This window comes from Psammomys obesus, unplaced genomic scaffold (assembly GCF_907164565.1).
Source record: "Psammomys obesus unplaced genomic scaffold, mPsaObe1.curated_primary_1811, whole genome shotgun sequence".
Taxonomy (NCBI): Eukaryota; Metazoa; Chordata; class Mammalia; order Rodentia; family Muridae; genus Psammomys; species Psammomys obesus.
Window position 1 is genome coordinate 8,838,946 of NW_026596131.1, and position 18,739 is coordinate 8,857,684.

The window sequence follows — 18,739 nt, forward strand, 5'->3', positions numbered from 1 at the left end:
GCCTGGTATAGAGCAAGTATCTGGTAAAGAAAAACTTAGGTCCAGGTGTGGTGGTACATGCCTTTAATCCCAAACAATGAAGGTAGTTTGTAGAAGGAAGCACCCAAGTTTGAAAGTGATGCCTAACTGAGTGGCAGAAAAGGTAAGGAATCAGAGAAAGAATTGACAGAACAGGATATTCCCAACTCTCACCAGAAGAGAGAGGAAAGGGAAGCTTCTTAAGGGCAATACAGAGAGAAGAGGCAGTTTTTACCAGGGCAGTCATAGAGAGACAGGTTACAGAGGGAGAACTCAGGTGAAGACTGAATGACCCAGAGAATGAGAAAGAATCAGAAGATTAGAGCAGTTCGCTGGAGTTAGTTTGAGGCCAAGCAGAGAAATTCAGAGGCTGAGAAAAAAGGAGTTAAAGCCAGAGCAGCTGAGTTGAACCAGCCAGCCCAGAGCTCAGTAAGAACTAGAAAGGGTGAGCTTATTAAGCAGTAAGTCTCAGAGGCTGAAAACATTCTAGGCCTAGGTTAGATAGTAACAGAGGCTAGAAGCTTCCAGAAGTAGGCCTAGGTTAGCAGAAGGAGGCAGTAAGCCAACAACTGTAACAGGCAAATCAAAGTTCCTTTTACACTATACGCTACTCACAGTGCTGAGCTCAGCGTGCCAAGTCCAGATATACTTCCACAGCGACCCCCATGGTGCCAGCCTGCATCTCCCTGTCCACATCCACCCCTTCTCCTTGCTCTGCCCATCTCTGTGACTTGTCAAGATCTAGAATCATCTGTGAGATGGCCTTAAGTTGCTCTTGTTGGGTCTTGGTTCACAACAATGACAAAAGTAACTAAAACATTTGTCTTCCACAGCTGGGAAGGGAATATTCCAAATGATAGTGACTGTGAAGGAGAAAACATTAAAACCTTTTTGACCTGGAGGGCTGTAGCATTCAGCCATGGAGAGGTCTTCAACCAGTGGAGCTGTGAGGATGATGACCGGAAATTGACATCAGAATTTTTTTTTCTGGCTTGGAAAAAGAAGGATTTGACTTGTCAGCACTTGCCAACTGGAGAGGTTTGCCAAGAATTCAGCATTAAATAAACACACACACACCTACATCACACTTCCTCCCAAGCAGGCAGAACTTACTGAATAAGGAACTGGCTTCCAACCAGGAGAGCGATGTGGGTTCATGGCTTTGCTGGCTTCCAGAGCAGAAAACCTGAAAGCCAGTTCTGCCCAAGTTTTTCTTACTACCGTTTGTCTGGGTTCCAAATGGAGAACACTTGGGCTTCATTTTGACCTCCAAGATGTTTGCTGCTTCTCTTAGGCAAGCTTTGATTAAGTAGTATACATGTTTCTTGAAGCCTTAAGAGATACTCACATTTATATCCTCTGTGCTGCTTTACTTTTGTCAACTTGACAAAAGCTGGAGTCATCTGGGAAGAAATAACCTTAAATGAGGAATTGCCTCCATCGATCGGATTGAGCTGTGGGGTCATTTTCTTGATTAATGAGTGGTGTGGCGGTGGGGGGGGCAGCCCACTGTGGGTGGTGTCACCCTTGAGCAGGTGGTCTTGGGTTGTGTCAAAAAGCAAGCTGAGCAAGGAATGGAGATCAAGACAGTAGGCAGCACTCCTTTGTGGTTCTGCCTCCAGGTCTCTGTCCTAATAGGCTTCCTACTTCAACTTCTTCAGTGTTGCTGGTGTTGGGCTGTAGAAACCAGACAATGCCTTTCCTTCCCAAGTTGGTTTTAGTCAGTGTTTTATCACAGCCCCAGCAAGTAAACTAAAATACCACTTCAGTCATCTCCTACCTTTGCATCCCCCAATCCTTTTCCTTCTGACTCTTCCTGGCCACAAACAACACACAATGAAACTTCAGCATCAATTTTCACTAGGGGTATCTTATTTGGAGTTGATTTTTTTTTCAAAGGAGCAAGATGAATATAGTGACCAAAATTAAGACCTCCTTGCAGCATCCCAAGCGTGTCTTAGGAAGTACCGCCTTGAATCTGAACCTCTTTGGTATTCAGCACACAGGGCTCACAGAGAAGATGGGAGAAGATGAAGTGAGGGTATATCTATGCAGACAACACACCCTGGCTTCTCAGCATCTGCAAAGACCCACAGGTTGGCCACACCCCTGACCCACAGTTTTGGACACTAGCCTGTGGAAACCATCCCCAGAGAGCCTTGATTCCAACCCTGTCCTGCCCACTCATTCCTGTCACCATTCACTGCACTGCTTTGAGGTGTCCTCTTCAAAGAGAAGTGGTCACGTGTACTTGGTTGGGTCACGTTTAGCTTTATTGGCAAATGTGATGATCCTGAACCTCTGAAGTCGAATTTCATTAGCTGGGATTATGGGCGACAGGGATAGCATGTCATTCTGTGGTCAGGTGACAGTCCATAAGCATCTCTTGGTAGTTCACACACCTGAGAGAGTCCTTGCTGACCTGATGCCCTGAGCAGTGGGCTTCTCACAGCAGCATGAGAGAACGCAGATGCAGGCATCCCTCCATGTTCCAGAGGAGAATGCGGCTCAGATGACATTTTTAGTGTAGACTGTGAGACCCTAGCAGAGGACCCAGCTAAACTGCATCCTGGCCCCTGAGATGGTCAAATGGATCTCACAGTGGTGTGAGACCCTTTAATAGATCCAATTTGTGGTACTTTGTCACCCAGAAATAGACCATGTTTCAGAAAATTAACAAATATGACTGATGTTCATATATATGCCATCTACAAATTCATATAGCATTTATTTAAGAGAAGTCTGCTTTTCTGTCCAACTTGTGCTATGGGTATAGTAGGAAACAAAACCTTTTCACGTCCCATAATTTCACACATTCAGTTCAGGACTCAAGTTTGCTGAAAAGGGAGTAAGGGTGCAGCTTCCCATTGAAGAAATTCTTTGAAAAATTTACATATCTGTGTTAATCTTACATTAGTTCATTGTGCTTTTCCATGGGGCACCCTCCAGGACTCGCTGGAAGACAGGCAGGCTGCAAACACAAGTGTGCATTGCGCCCTTTCCCCGAAAGGCCAGTGTCAGAGGTGGGGTGCATTCCTGACACCCTTACTTTCACAGTGACAAGAAGAACCCAAACCTTGGCCAACGAGCTCATTCTGTTTGCATAGCCCCCACTTATGTCAGATTTCCATCTCTGGGTCAATTAACATATAAGGCATCACAGCCATGCCAGGAACTAGTGTAAGTGCAGGCAGTGCGAACCACCTGGACTGAGGTGAGTAGGGTAGAGTCTGAGCACACTGGAAGACTGACTGGGTCCACCCAGAACCTTTTGTCAGAAGGAGGAGACCCCAGATCTCAGGAACCAGGGTGCCTGTGACTCGGGATGACCTTCCCCAACCCCAGGCAGGGAGTGTCACTGGGATACATAGGTAAAATCCATAGGAGTGTGTAATACACTCTCAACTTCTGTGTCTTTGTTACATGGGTAGCACACCTCCCTATACGAGGAAAGGGAAAGCCACTCCCCTCCAGAAGTGAGATCTGCAGGAACTGGCCCATGGTACTTATCCTTCTCCTCTCCTTATGGCCAAACACGTGGCAAGAAGCAATGTGGGAAAGAAAGGACTTGTTTGGGCTCTTTGCTTGAGAGGGTAGCATCTGTCAAGGCCTGGTAGAAAAGACATGCAAGGTTCAATATGGTGGCACTAGATGTGACTGGGACTCCTCACATTTGGCCCACTGGGAGGCATTTAAAAAGGCCTGCTGGCACTCAGCTGCTTTTGTCCTTTCCATCACTTTTATTAGATCTTGGACCCCGTCACAGACACACCCAAAGTTGTGTCTCACACAACTTGTGAACTTCACAACTAGTGAAGTGGTTCTCAACCTTCCTAATGCTGCAGCCCTTTAATACAGTTCCTCACGTTTCGGTGATCCCAACCATAACATTATTTTCATTGCTTCTTCATAACTGTAATTTTGCTGTTGCTATGAATTGCACCTGTGCTTTCTGGTGCTGTTAGGTGACCCCTTAAAAAGGTCATTCGAGTGCTGCACTAGGAGTTCTCTTTTAATCCAGTCATCTTGACAATCAAAACTTAACCTTCAAGTGGCTTCAGGAGCATGAAAGAGGGACAGGAAGTCAGGTCCTGCATTTGGCTGCTTCCATGAAAAACCACCCTGCGCCTGCTTGGCCCTGCCTTTGTCACTATCACATCCTGCAGCTCACCTTTCTCCTGGGTGAAGTTGATCAATGGTAAACAGCTCAGGGGATTAGAGGCAGTGTCCTATCTGGATCAACAGTGTCACACAATCTTCTCACGGACCTTTGCTCTCCTCCCCGCGCCCTCAGCATGACAGGGTGAGACTACCTTCTGTGAAGATCCTAGGGAAGAGCCAAAGCTATTATCAACCCCACCCCATATGTGACACACAGTCACATGGATGAGGTTCCATCAGTGGCACCCCCTGGAGGGAACAGGGTGAGCCTATCACCAAACAGACAAGGGCATGATGCTTTGCCAGCAATCTGTAAGCACTGCCAGGAACTACAATGGATAGCTCTGAAGTCATGAGCACAGGGAGGAGTTGGAGACTGAGGGATGTCTACCTATGATGGTTCTCTCTCTCTCTGGCTGTGTGTTTAAGTATATGTGTGTGCATGCATGCACAGACGTGCTGGCCCCTGAGTGTGCATGTGGAAGCCAGAGGTTACTGTCAGGTGTCCTCTTTGCCTTGTTTAATCAGGTCTCTCACTGAACCTGGAGCATGCCAAACCCAACGTGTTAAAGTGGTTGGCCACTGAGCCTTGGGGATTTGCCTATATCCAGGGTCCCCCACCCAGCACTGAGGTCATCCACAATGACTACCACATTGCCTTGTCTGGTTTTTATATGGGTGCTGGGGATCTGAACTCAGGACCTCGTGATAATGCAGCAACTATTGACTCCACCACCGCTGCCCCCAGCCTTAGGATGGTCCTTCAGCAGCTCCTTACCTCTTGCCCATGTGATCAAGAACACAGAAAAACAAAGGTGACACTTGAGAGTGAGCTGGTAAAGTCTCACGCTTTCTAGAGAGAACTGAAACATTATCCAAGGAGGAGTTGGGCAGATAGAATCAGAAAGGAGTCAAACAGGAGGATGTGTAAAACTGGAAATTCTCTGGATGGTAGATCTTCAAAGAGCCTCCTCTCTGCCCAAGAACTGCTTCTTCTGCCTTCTGAAGCACTTCATAAAGACACCATCACTCCCTTGTCTCCTTTGCTGACGGAATCTTGCCAGAAGTAATTCCTTAGTAATCTGCAAGTGATGGAGTCATAGCCTGGTTTGCTTCAGAAGAAAGAGTTTTGGTTTTTTTCCCATTGCTATAACAAAGTACCCGAGGCTAAGGTCCATATAAAGAAAAGAGTTTACTTAGTATATAGTTTTGGAGGCTGAAAATCCACAACTGGGTAGATCTTGCCAGTAAAACTCTGGTGATGGTCTTTATTAGTTTGCTTCTCTGTTGCTGATAAAAACAACCAAAAGCAACTTGAGGAGGAAGGGATTTATTTGGCTTACTCTTCCATTATTGAGGGAAGTCAAGGCAGAAACATAAGTAGGCACCTGGGGGCAGGAACTAAAGCAAAGGAATGCTGCTTACTGGCTTGTTCTTCATGGCTTGTTCAGTTTGCTCCCTTATAAAACCCAGAACAACATGGCTAGAGGTGACACTGCATACAGTCGGCTGAGACCTCACTCATTGATGATTAATAAAGAAATTCCCCCACGGACATGCCCAGCAGTCTGGTGGATAATTCATCACTTGAATTATCTTTTCCCAAATACATCTTTTGGTGTCGTTTGTGTCAAGTTGACAGAAACTATGACACAAGTTTTCAACGTCAATGGTACCATTTGGGAAGGAGAGAGGTCACACTGTAGGACAGGAAGGGCCATTTTCAAGAACTAACCTGGACTGCAGCATGGTTCTCTCTGACCTATGACCTCCAGCTAAACTCCATCTCTCAACCTGTGACATTACTACATTGGGGATCAAACTTTCAACACAGAAACCCTTGGAGCACACCCTCAAACCATCTCTAAGCCAATGCGACAGACTGTGACAAATACAAACCAAGAAGAACGAGAATTAGAAACCAACATAATTTTAGGATTTAAATTTTTTTATTTATATAAAGTTTGAGAGAAAGTGTATATATCAAAATGGATTCTAACATAGACACTTTTAGGATAGGGACTGTCACAGCACTCGGCTACCTCCTTTCGTGAAGGGGGTGAGTGAAGTTTGCTCTTATGAGGAATGACAACAACTTTGAAGCCAATGACCTTTGCAAAATGTGAAAACAGAGTTACAGTAAAGCAGTCTGAGATGCCCTGAGTGAACCTTGTCTCTTCCTGTGGCTCTCTACCATTTGAACCCATCCCCAAATCTAGAAATTCTACTGTTACGTGATTCCTGGTCAAGGGTAAGACCAGCCAGTTCATGGGCACAGGATCAAAGTTCTAGATGGATGTTTGTGTGTGTGTGTGTGTGTGTGTGTGTGTGTGCACGCACACTACGTTTGGGTACAGGTGCACTTGTGTATGTGTGTGGCACACATGGGTGGATCTGTTTGTACATGTATGTGAAGATCAGATGAAAACATCTGCTCCATGTCCTAGCTCTCCTGGCCCTGACCTTGAAGGATGCACCAAAACATTAAGGATTAGGCCAGTACAACCTAATTCTCTCGATGCTGGTGGAGGCATGGGGAAGCAGGAGCTTCAGCAGAGGTGCCCAGAATTATGTCGCCAGCATCAGGGGGATGGCATATGTTGGAGCATTTTTCTAAACGCTATCAGGCTTACAGCCCAGATCGCTAACCAGCTTAGATCCACCCTACTTCCAAGCCCACTAGATCCATTCTCCACTAGATCCTTCGAGCTCCTTAACATCCACCAATTAATCTCCTTTGTTAAGTGAGCTGGAGCCGACGAGCTGACCAGTCATTCTGCTTCAAGATCTCTTCATTTCTGCTAGTGCTGGGTGGGAGAGGTACCTCACCAGTGTAGTGGACGATTTTGTTATATCATGTAAATACGTTTTTGTTGTAATCCCTAGTATGGAATGCAGAAATCCACAACTGATAACAGCCTCATCAGAGGGCAACTGATCCTTGTCAGCTAGAAACTACCTCGTGCATGGGTTGTGGTTTTTGCCAGCTGAAAAACATCATGGTGCGGACTCTGAGAAGGTATAAACTCTGAGAAAGAGAGGATGCTTCACTTTGAGATGCTCCTAGAGAGAAATGCTCTCGAGAATGCTTCAAAGAGGTTGCTACTGCCCTTGCTGCTGGTACTCCTAGTTGCTACTTTTGCTATTGCTGGATTGCTGGTTTGCTGATTCACTTCGCTGCTGTGTTTGCTGTTGCTTCTAGTTTGCTGGACGGCTAGATATCCTAAGGACAAAGAGTTGAATTGCCCAATGGAACTACATCTAAAGAGCTCTATATCCCCTGTCCATACTTATCTTTTCTCCTCTCCTATCTAAGGTTGGGGGTTGGAAGGGAGGTAGATGCTTAAAGAACCCCAAATAGAGTAGGTTTAAAAAAATTAAAGCCTAACCACCAGCTCTGGAAGGCAGAGGTGCCGAGGACTGAATGTAACACAGCTTGTGCACAACAAAATTCCCTTTATTGATATTAATCACAGTTACGAGGTCTTATCCAGCAGAAAGGATGAATTGTAGTAAGAGAACAGAACTACACACAGAGACCTAAGTGCCAATCACCAAACCGGCTAACCCCAACCAATCAAATTTCTGCATGTGTCTTTGATTTTGATCACCAGTGCTTTAGAAGAATGGACACACATCCTGCTGAGGTTGGCCTTTGGGATCTTGAGCATTCACAGACTACGATATTCACCCTTGGTGGGATGGAGCATGTAAACACACAGAGCAGATACAGAAAACCCAGTGCCTGGATACCTGGCTCCCAGGTAGAGCCCGCTCTAAGTCCCACACACTCCTCTGACCATGAAGGGCTCAGGCCTCAGCTCTTTTGGGAGAACTGATGATGGAGTAGGTTAGCATAAAATCTACATCCAGTCATTTTCAGGATCATCTCGGAATGTTAAGTTTTCTGAGAAAATAAATGTAAAAAAACACCTCTTCCTGCCCTCTTTCCTTTTCCCATTCAAAGCCCTCTGGCCAGATGCAAACAAAGCCTGCTGCAGATCAGGGGCTTTGGGTGGGGTTGTAAGTTTCCAAATGGCTAGCAGAGAAGGAGCCTTGACAGACTCCAAATGTCACTCAATCACTAGAGTTAACTTAAGTAACTCTTTTGATAAATGAGGGGACTGAGCAGTTGCAATCTGCTGGTGTCCACAAGTCTCTCAGGAAAACAAAGGCTGTAAACACAACAAGATTAATAGCTAGGAGATCTAGGAGCCATGGCTGAGTGCTCTGCTCTTGTCAGCTACAAAGAACAGCAGCCTCAGCTTAAAACCATACTCACACCGCTTTTCACAGAGCACTGGGTCACCCTGACATCCAAATTTCTCTGACTTCAGTAATGCCAATCTTTGCCTTAGGACAAGAGAGAGAGACTAGCTGACTTCCTTCTCTCCATGTGTGGGCCCTCCCATGCATATCTCCCAGGAGGAAGCAGACCCTGTGTGAGCTGGCTCAGCGTTGGACATCAGGCTTCTGTGTTCACAATGCTCCTGTCCTGGCATTCTAGGTGGACAGAGGGTCCATGGTGAAGGAGCACGAGGGGCCCTGGCCACCTGCTCTAAAACCCTCGGCCAACATGCTCAGGACTTGCGCCTCAAGAGCTGACTTCTGAAGGTAATCCCGAGAAGCTGAAGTTGAGTCTAAGGAGGGAGACTGGAGGCGGGACAAGTAGCGGTTACCTTGACAATCCCACTGAGGAAAGATTCCTTCCACTCAGTGGCCCAAACATACATCTACAGTTTTATGACATCTTGAGATTACAATGGAAATCAGCTTCCCCCTCCAAAATAAAATGAAAAGTCAAAACATAATCAGAGGTGATCTAGGTAAGGAGATGGTGGGGAGAGAAGAACAAGATTTTTAACATGAAGAAAGAGGCCCATGGTCCTGCAGAAGCCAGGCGCTTTCCTTCGTGGGGGTCCCACAGTTTTCAGAGTTAACCGAGGCCCACATCCAGTGACATCATCACCACGAAGCCCAGAATGGAGGCCCAGGATGCCAGCTTCCCATTGCCACTGGGAAGGAAACAGAGGAAGAAGGTGAGAGTTAACCAGAGCTTCCTAGGACCTTGTCTAGGCTGCTGGCGCCAACTACAACAGAAAGCATTCTACCATCAGTGGCGACCCTGACAGGTGGGTATCATATGCCAAGTGAACGCTCACTCCTAACCCCAGGCGATGCCCTCATCAGGCTGGTCTCATTATTTCCTGTGATTCTTCGTGCAAGCTGCAGCACAGGTAAATCATTTGACCAGGACTCTCCAGTTCCATGCCTGAATAAACAAAAGGTAGTGACCAGGAGGGCTGGGGAGATGGCTCAGCAGTTAAGAGGGCTTGCCGCTCATGCAGAGGACCAGAATTCTGTTCTAGCATCCACATCAGGCCCTTCACAATTGCTTATGATTACAGTTCCAGGGGTCTGACTTCTGGCCTCCACGGATACACACACACCTTCTACAAAGTTGTGACTGTTTCTTATGTTTTCTTCGTGTGTTGGGGGCAAGGGAATAGGCACATATAGGCATGGGCACAGGTGCACGTGTGTATGTGGAGGTTAGAGCTAAGTCTTGGGTGTCATTCCTTCTCCCACACTGTCTACTTTTTTGTGACAGGGTCTCTTACTAGCTTAGGACTCACTGATTGGGCTAATCTGGCTAGCCACGGGGACCCAGGATTCCACCTGTCTCTCCCTCTCCAGCTGGGATTACTCCACCATGTCTGGCTTATTATGCGTGTCCTGGAGACTGAACTCAGGCTCTTACGCTTATGTGGCAAGCACAGCACTGAGCCATCTCCCCAGCCCTTGTTATTATTTCTTAAAGACACTTAACTGATGTAATAGATGGGCTTCACAATTATTCTGTTATAAAAAATGGAATGAAACTGTGCAGGCCTCCTCCCCTACCCACCATCCCTCTTGACACCTGGCCCATTGCAAGATAGTGAAACATACATTTATGGCTATCTCTTGCATCTTTGAGGCCACTATTCTCCTCATTACAGGAGAGAAAGAGAAAGAAAGAGAAAGTCAGACATACAGACAGACAGAGACAGAGTCTAAAGGTGGCTGTCTATTTCACCGAGGGCCCCTACTTTATGCCACTGTGTGATGTTACCTTCCTCCTTTTCATTTTAGTTTTTGCACGCAGAGGAGGGACAGGAACAACTGTGGGCAAGGGCAGAGGGAGCTTGGAAATAAGCAAAGGAAAGAGAAAGGAAGGGAAGGTAAAAGAGGGTAGTCTCAGATTAGGCTGGGGCAGCAGTGAGTAGTCTGGATAAGCTCCCCACCTGATCTGGGCTTCCGGGATGATGTCATCCATGACCACGTAGACCATGGCACCAGCGGCAAAGGCCAGTGCATAGGGAAGGACAGGCTCAGCCAGCACCACCGCAAAGGCTCCAAAGACCCCAGCCAACGGCTCCACCATGCCGCTCAGCTGCCCATACCTAAGGAGGAAACAGACAATGACCAATGCTGGGAGAGCCAAGCAGGTTGCCCAGACTGCTGTTCCAGCCCCAGAACTCAGACATCTTGTTCGGCCATGTTCTAAGAAGCACCAGCCACTCTTTGCCTAATCTCCATAAAGCAGTTACAGTAGCTTTGTACCCTTATTTCCTTTGGATCTTTAAGTTGTCTACATTGTCTTTGGCAATGACAGTTTGATTGGGACATAATTTCCTTCCCATGTAACATTTCCTGTACAGCCAGTGGTTTTTGGTATATTTATAAGGTAAGTGAACATCACCATCAATTCCAACATTTTTATCACCGAGAAAGATGCCCATGGCCAGTAGCAGCCATGTCCCGTTTCGTCCTCCTCCCAGCCCATCACCATGAATTGCTCCATGTTTTTTCTGTATATATGTTTGCTGCCTCTGAATATTTCCTATATACAGAATCATATCTGGTTTTGTGTGTGTGTGTGTGTGTGTGTGTGTGTGTGTTGGGGGGGCTTATTTCAGCTAGTATAATGCTTTTAAGGTAAATCTTTGCTGTAGCATGTATCTTTCTCTTTTTAAAAAAGCTTGGAGTGTGTGTGTGTGTGTACACCCATGTGTGAGGGGCCAGAGAAAGACATGGGTGCTTGTTCTATTACTCTCTGATCAAAGGAGCATTGCGAATGGCAAGGGCAAGAAATAAGCCAGGCCCTACATGCTAAAACCTCCTGCTATGGATACAATACTGGCAGGCAATGAGTTGGGGTCCCCTTCTTGAACTGGGCACTTGTTAAGATACACAGCCTCTGAGAATCAGTCCTTCCATCTGTACCATGGGGGTAAGGGACCTTTCCCTCAGCCAGCCTCCCCGAAAAGGAGGGCAAGTGGTATGGACTGGGAGATCCCAGCCCCATTCTGGACAGAGGCAGAAGTGGGCATGAGGAGAGACCTTAGTTTTGCTGTGGAATATTTTAGAGTAGATACTGCGTCCCAGCTCCTTGTGTTTTCATGAATAGACCAGCAGGACAGAAGGGTCCTTGGTCTATCCAACCCCTGCCTGTGGCCTTGTTTTCTCTGGAAAACGTGGCTTTGACATCTAGCCCAGACTGGAGGTTAAGAGACAGAAAAAAAGCTTCAATTCCCTATCTTGGTGCTGACCGCAAATCTCTGCATCTCTGCCCTCCTCTCTTCCTGGTGCCTCAACTATTTGAAATGACAGCTATGGCTTTGGTAGGTTATGAAAATCTCAAAGGCCACCCACTTCCCTTCTCTCCTACATCCTCTATTTGAGGGACTCTAACAATGGAGAAAGAGATCTGTAGAGGGTGGAAACAGGGTCATTTAAGTACATGTACAAACTTGCAAGTCACAGGGCCCTATACAATGGAAGGCATTTTAAACCGCCCCTATTAGCAACCTGCATGAGCACTGGAACTGTATGTTGTAAACCAGGGATTGTTTCAGCAAAGAGATGTGTGAGGCCCATGTCCCAAGTGGAAGACGTGTGAGAAAAGTTCATGCAATGATTTCCAGGACCAGGTGATGGCAAGATGATTCTCAGCTGAGGATATTGTGATGGTGAGAGAAGCATTAAGGTGGAAGCAAGCACCTAGTGCTGATGGCCACAGCTTGCTATCCGCAGAGGCCATTGAAAAGGGATATAGTCACTCAAGCTGGTTGTGTAAAGGTCAAAGGTCAAGAGATGAGCCTGTTTCTTGGAGGCCTCTACTGTGGGTACAACATTCACCCACATTTGTGGTGTTCTTCCGGAAGCCCTGTACTGGCTTCCAACATGAGCCAAGAGAAGGGAGGTCACACTGAGCAGTTTATAGCCCACATGACTCTCTTCTGACCCAATGGGCTGGTACGCTCACCAGAAAGCTCTCCAGGTAGAGAAGCCTGCTCCATGAAGAGGGAGGCTGACAGCCAGGCCCTCTGGAAAATTCTGGATCCCAATTCCAATGGCCAGATTCCTGCAAAAACACAAGATGGTATAAGTCCTAGTTAGCTTTGACTATTTAACACAGCCCAGAGCCATCTTAGAGAAGAGTTGCTTTGGTCAAACTAACCAGTGGGCAATGTCCGTAGGGGAGTGTCTTGATTATTAATTGATTAGGAGGGCCCAGGCCACTGCGGGCAGCAATATTCCCTGGGCAGATGGTCCTGGGCTGTGTAAGAAAGCTGGCTAAGGATGAGCCTGTGAGCAAGCAGAGCTCCTCCATGGCCTCCACTTCCAGTCCCTGATTGATTTTCTGTCCTAACTTTCCTCCATGATGGAGTGTGATCTGTGAGCTGAAATAAGCCATTCCCCCGAAGCTGCTCTTGGTCACACGTGACATAGTACAGAGTAACTTGGAACAATGTAAAATGTCTTGTCTGGAACCCTGAACCCTTCAGAAAGGGTAGCTTGTCAAGACCTGAATCCTTCCTCTGGTGCCAGGGAGCCAAGCCAGGATCCATGGGGGGCAAAGGAAAAAGGAGGGCCCACATGTGGGTAGTGCCATAGGAGGGAGTAACACCGCCCTCCTTGTTGCCCTCCTGTCTTGAGGCATGCTCTGGCTTTGCTATGCTTTAGTCCAGCACGGAACATGCTGCCTCCAAGTCAGGATGTCCCAGGTTCTGCCACATTGCTGTGTAAGTCCGTGTCAATCACTGACTTTTACCTGTCTGTGTCTAGTGTACAACATGAGGATAATGGTGTTCACTTTGAGGGATTGTCATGTCATAGGACAACCTAACAACACCTGAGAAGTTCTTAACACATAGAGATATTTTGTGTGCTTGAGTTTCTGTTTCTTATTGTCCAGAAGGGACATCAGAAGCAGCATAGGGAAGTAAAAACACAGAATCTGAAGGTGACACCAATGTGGCTCCAGGCTCAGGCCTCCCATGGACTCTTGCTGTGTTTCACTGGACTTGGGTGGTGCTCACTGTTGAGAGCCTCTGCAGGACACTGTGGGGTTGTGTTGCATGCCTGAGTCAGATGCTGGGGGCCTGTCTTTCAGAGGCTGCTTTGTGTAGAAGCCAGAAATCAGATTGCAGTGAGTGGAGAATGGGAATGAGGTAAGCACACGGGCAATACACACAGGGAGACAAGGCAACAGGCACATTTGTGATCGAAATTTAAAATGCGCACACATGAACCCCCATGCCAGCTTGCAAAGGAAGGAGAGATGCCACAGGAGCAGCAGGTAATTTGAGATCACCTCCCTGGACAAGACTCTACCTTGGCTGGACAGGTCTTAGGGACAGTCCACAGAGGGCCTTTCTAATAACAGAGCTTCAAGGGCATTAGTCGCAGTGTTGGCCTATGACAGAAGGAGTTGTGGGTGGGTGGTCTAGATAGGGAAAGTGGCCTCATGCTTGGCTTTCTGGCCAATTGTCTTCTATCTGTCCACTTTGCTCCAATAGGAATTTTCTCCTCAGCTCTGAAGAGATACAAGGCAAGGCTGCAGGCCAGCACCTGGGCTCTGCCCTGTCTTTACTGGCCACTCCATCCTTGGCCCCAGACTCCCAAGGTAAGAACACAATTTGCTGCCTTGAAAGCACACCAGGCCAGCTCTGGCCAAGGCCCTCTAGACTAGACTCCAGCAAAGACCACAAAGGATAATCCTCAGTATTAAATATCAAATCTCCATTTTATATGAGGGCTTCAGCTCACACATTTCATCCACCGTCACCGCATATATCCATGTGCCTCATATGGGGCTTAACGGCCTGGACCCTGGGCCCTACCAAAATTGAACTTACAAATATTTAGCTGGCAGGCATTCCATTTAGTTAAATCATATGTTTGAATACTTGGACCTCAGCTGGTGTAACTATTTGGGAAGGAGCAAGAGCTTGTTGGAGGAGGTGTGTCACTGGAGGTAAGCTTTGAGGATTCAAAAGACTAGTGCTCTTCCCAATGGGCTCTCTGACTCCTGTTTTCAGTTTGAGATCTGAGCTGTTACTGCTACCATGCCTTCAGTCTGCCACCATGGACTCTAATACTCTGAAACTATAAGCCCAATTAAACCTTTCTTTGATAAGTTGCCTTGGTTATGGATAGCTCAGCAATAGAGAAGAATATAGAAGTCTTGTGATTCCTGATTAGGATATTCTTTCTATATTCTTTCCCACAGGGACAGAACTACAGGAAAGCCACAGGGAGAACTACAGTTTGTTCTTGAAGTGTCTTCTACCAGTTTTATGTCCAAGAAGACCCTGAGCTCCTATTCCAAGAGGGAGAAACTCTGGCATACATTTCTGTGGAAAAAACAAATCTCAAGACTAAGTTCCTGCCAAAGTTTCAGTATGCCTACACTGTCTTCTCTACAGCCCCTGGCAGCACGGCTTCATGTTCCTTCAGCTCACTCTTTGCCTTTTGCGAAATAATGGTCAAACAAATCAGTTTTCTTGACCTATTGGAGAGCCCAAAGCCAAGGATTCTTTTTTTCCCAAAGAGATCAGCCTAAGGGGTCAAACTAGGTCCTGGGTCTCTTCTGTGATGCACAGATGGAGCTTGGATGCTGGCTTATAGTCTGCTGTTAGTATCCACCCTTCCATACACACAGGCAGGAGCATGACCTCTCCTAAGCACATGCATGGAGCCACCAACCCAGTGTCACTAACAAGTCTAAATTATGCGTCCAGTCCAAAGTTCTGCCATTCACCAGGTAGATTGGGAAGCCTCCTCCACATCCTGCACTGGAGCTGAGCCCTGATAAGCCACATAGAAACCCCATTCTTCCATCCTTGGCAAACCTCATTGTCACTGCCCTGCCCTAGCCCTGGCACAGGGGCCATACCCCATAGTCCTGCCAGGTCTTTCTCTGCAGGGTAATGCTTTGCTGTGTGATCAGAAAGTGTATCCTGAACATTCCTGGGTTCCTGAGACCATGTGCTGAATCTATAGCCTCTCTGCCTTCCTTCCTACCTACACACACACACACATACACACACACACACACACACACACACACACACACACACACACACACCTGCCGTGTTCCCATACCTGGCTGTACATTCTATCAGTTTCTCATTGCTGTAACAAAATGCTTTTACATAAATACGGAAGGAAGGAAGGAAGGAAGGAAGGAAGGAAGGAAGGAAGGAAGGAAGGAAGGAAGGAAGGAATGAAGGAAGGAAGGAAGGAAGGATTTGCTTTGGCTCACAGTGTCCAAGCATTTAGTCTGTGGTCACATGGCTCCATTGTGTCTGGTCATAGTAAGATAAAGTATCATGTCAGGGAGTACAACGTAGAGCAAAGCTGTTCACATGACATCAAGGAAGTGGAGAGACACAGAGAAAGGGCTTGGGACAAGAAACAACTGCAAGGACACGTCTGTAGTGATCTGTTTCTAGTGAGGACCCAACCCTGGGAGTGTCTATCAGCTGGTCCAAATGCCATTGAATTATGAATCCATCAACAACAACAAAAGGAAGCCAGAGCCACTACAATCTGATCACATCTCAACGACTGGATTGGTCACTGGGGACAACACCTTCAGGAGACACTCCATATCCAAAGCACAACCAGATGGGGTCCTCTACTCTTTTCATCAGCAGCATCGGCTCTGAGTTATGCTTTGAATCCACAGTTCTCAGAACCAGCAGCTCTCCACTCCAGCTACCAGGGAGCTTTACCAGAGGCTTTTGCCTGGGACAGCTCTGCAGACTCTGATGGATTAAGGGGCCCATGCCTGCAGTGTCTGAAGAAGGTGCTATGGTTGGGAATCGACAGCTGATGATGAGCACCATCAGCAGGGGTGAGGAGGAAGACAGTAGTTGAGGTCACCTCCACTGCAAGAGCCTGTTTTCTGCTCTCTAGATTCCCAGCACGAGCTCAGAGCCGTTGACACCAGGTGGAAGCACTGCAGACTGAGTGTTCACTCTACTTGGAACTGACCTGGGAAGCCCTGGAGGGGACTCTCCGGAACAAGGGCAGGACCGACCAAGCAGCTGTGGCCACAGGTGCAGGATTCCTGAGCTAGCAGAAGCACAGGGGCTAAAGAACCCAAGAGGAGGGATGGATGGAGGGGCTCGGCCGTCAAGGAAGGCTGTCAGAGGTCAAGCTCTGAGCCTACTGCTAGACACAATGGAAGGGATGGGAGACTGTGAGGAGCAAAAATGTGCCTGATATTGAGCTGATGGCTTGAAGCCACAGTTGTAATATACAGCCATCCATGACATCTGACCTAACCAAGCATCTACAATGGTATTTCTGGGCAAACAGACCTGGCTCATCTCCTTCCTAGCAGCTTGGGTAAAAAAATAAATAATTAATTAAAATTGAAAAGAAAAGAAAAGAAAAGAAAAGAAAAGAAAAGAAGAGAAAAGAAGAGAAAAGAAAAAAAGGCTAAAACGAGAGGTTTCTTTTTTCCAAGCAGTATTCAAAAGGGCCCCAGGCACAGACAGAATGATACACAGACTTAACAGCCACTGCTGTTGATGGGTTTTGGTCCTCCTGCTCCCAACACCAGGACACATTGGTGGAAGGTGGGAATAGCAGTGTCCCTTTCCTGACCAGCCATGCCTCCTAGTGACCTGTCATTGGGCCTGGTGGGGAGACATGAGAGGGGGACCTTACCAGAGGGTCAGGAAAGGGTTTATAGGATAGGGTATCACTGGAGGGTAGGGCAGGTAAGTGGCTCCTGGGAGCCAGGCTGTAACCTCAGGGGCAGGAGCAGCCCTGAGGAAGCCTCTTCTGGGAAAGGTGAGCCAAGGGTCTATGTGGGAGTGCTGCCTCTCAGAGAAGTTAGCTTTGGCATGAGTGTGCAAACTTCTACTTTCCTTTTCCTGTGGAGTCAGAATTTGCCAGGGTGGACCAGACCCAGAGGAATGGCTGCTAGCAACCCCACCTTGGGGTTTAAAAATTAGGCTTGTTTTAAAATTCATGTCACATCACACCTGGGGGGGGGGCCACATCAGTGCATCCCTGGAACAAAAAATGGCAAGCAAGAAGACAACAAAACAGTGTCTACTCCTTGGACTTGGGGTGGTGGGGAATAACAGGGCTGCTGGAGCCAGTGTGTGCTGATCAAGGCCAGGGCATCAGAATGTCCTGAGCACTCCCACCTTTCCTCATGGGACTTGAGATACTCCAGAGCTGAGGGGTTTTCTGGGATGGAAGACTTGGCAGTACCAAACCTAGGACTGCCCTAGGACACGCTGGGGTGAGCTGCTTACCCTGGAAGGACAGGTGGCCGAGACGAATCCCAGGGGAGGACGGTTATCTGTTGCAGAGGAGGAATGCAGAATCTTGGAAGGGGAGCAGACACTTAAAGCAGACAAGGCTGAGGATGTAGCATGGTTGGGGTAGTTATTGCCCAGTGTGCAAAAGGTCCTGGCTTATCCCTAGCACCAAGTAAACTGATGAATAAACATCCATAATCCTAGCATTTGGGACGTGGAGGCTGGAGGATCAGAAGTGCAAGGACATTCTCAGCTTCACAGTAAGTTTGAGGTTAGCCCGGGCTATCTCCCTCTAGACAGCCAACTCCCTAAAACCTTCACCAGCCTGAAGATGTCAGAGCAGTTCTTGCAGGCTGAGTGACACTACAGGCTAGCCAGGCACTGCTGTGGGGACTTAAGTGGCAGTGATGGCGGCAGTGGTAGACGAGACTGTGCCCAGGGCTAGGCAGGCATACAAAGCTACAATTCAGGATTCTTAGGGCCAGGAGGATGCTGGAAACCCCCAGGGGTGGGAAGGATGGGTGGGGGTGGGAAGGGGTTGGGCTCACTCACAAATATTGACACTCAGCAGAGGGAGCTGCCAGGCCTATTTGAGGTACAGGCAAGGTTAAGACTGGGCCTCTTCAGTCTGGCAGAAAAATGACCCCCTTTGCAGGAGAGGGTATTTTCCACCTGTTCTCCGCCATTCCTTGATCTGCAGCCTGGTAGAGGTGCAGAGGCAGTGGCCTGGGTCCTTCCAGGCTGCAGATCAAGAATAGCCTTCTTTCCCTTTTCATCACAGGACATCCATCCCAAGAGATGAGTTAGCTCTCTTGTTATGAAAGTTAGCTTTCTTCTTAAAAACCTAGGGACAGCCAGAAGCCTGACTCTCCTCCCCCACCCTCTCAATGGCTACCCGCCTGCCTGCCATGTTTTCCTCATGCTAGTCTCACATCTCATTCTCA

The 18,739-nt window shown here is 47.6% G+C and overlaps 1 protein-coding gene across 6 annotated transcripts in view; it reads right to left on the reverse strand.

The window, feature by feature from the left end:
* Positions 1-7,615: 7,615 nt before the first annotated feature.
* Positions 7,616-18,739, reverse strand: part of Slc39a11 (solute carrier family 39 member 11) — a 379,750-nt gene continuing 368,626 nt past the window's right edge. For all 6 annotated transcript variants that reach the window (XM_055592214.1, XM_055592210.1, XM_055592212.1 and 3 more), the window contains 3 exons: positions 12,491-12,589; positions 10,467-10,625; positions 7,616-9,194 (listed from right to left, as the gene is read on the reverse strand). In XM_055592214.1, the coding sequence (XP_055448189.1) occupies positions 9,116-9,194; positions 10,467-10,625; positions 12,491-12,589 (337 nt within the window). In that variant the 3' untranslated portion in view covers positions 7,616-9,115. The remainder of the gene's footprint in view (positions 9,195-10,466; positions 10,626-12,490; positions 12,590-18,739) is intronic.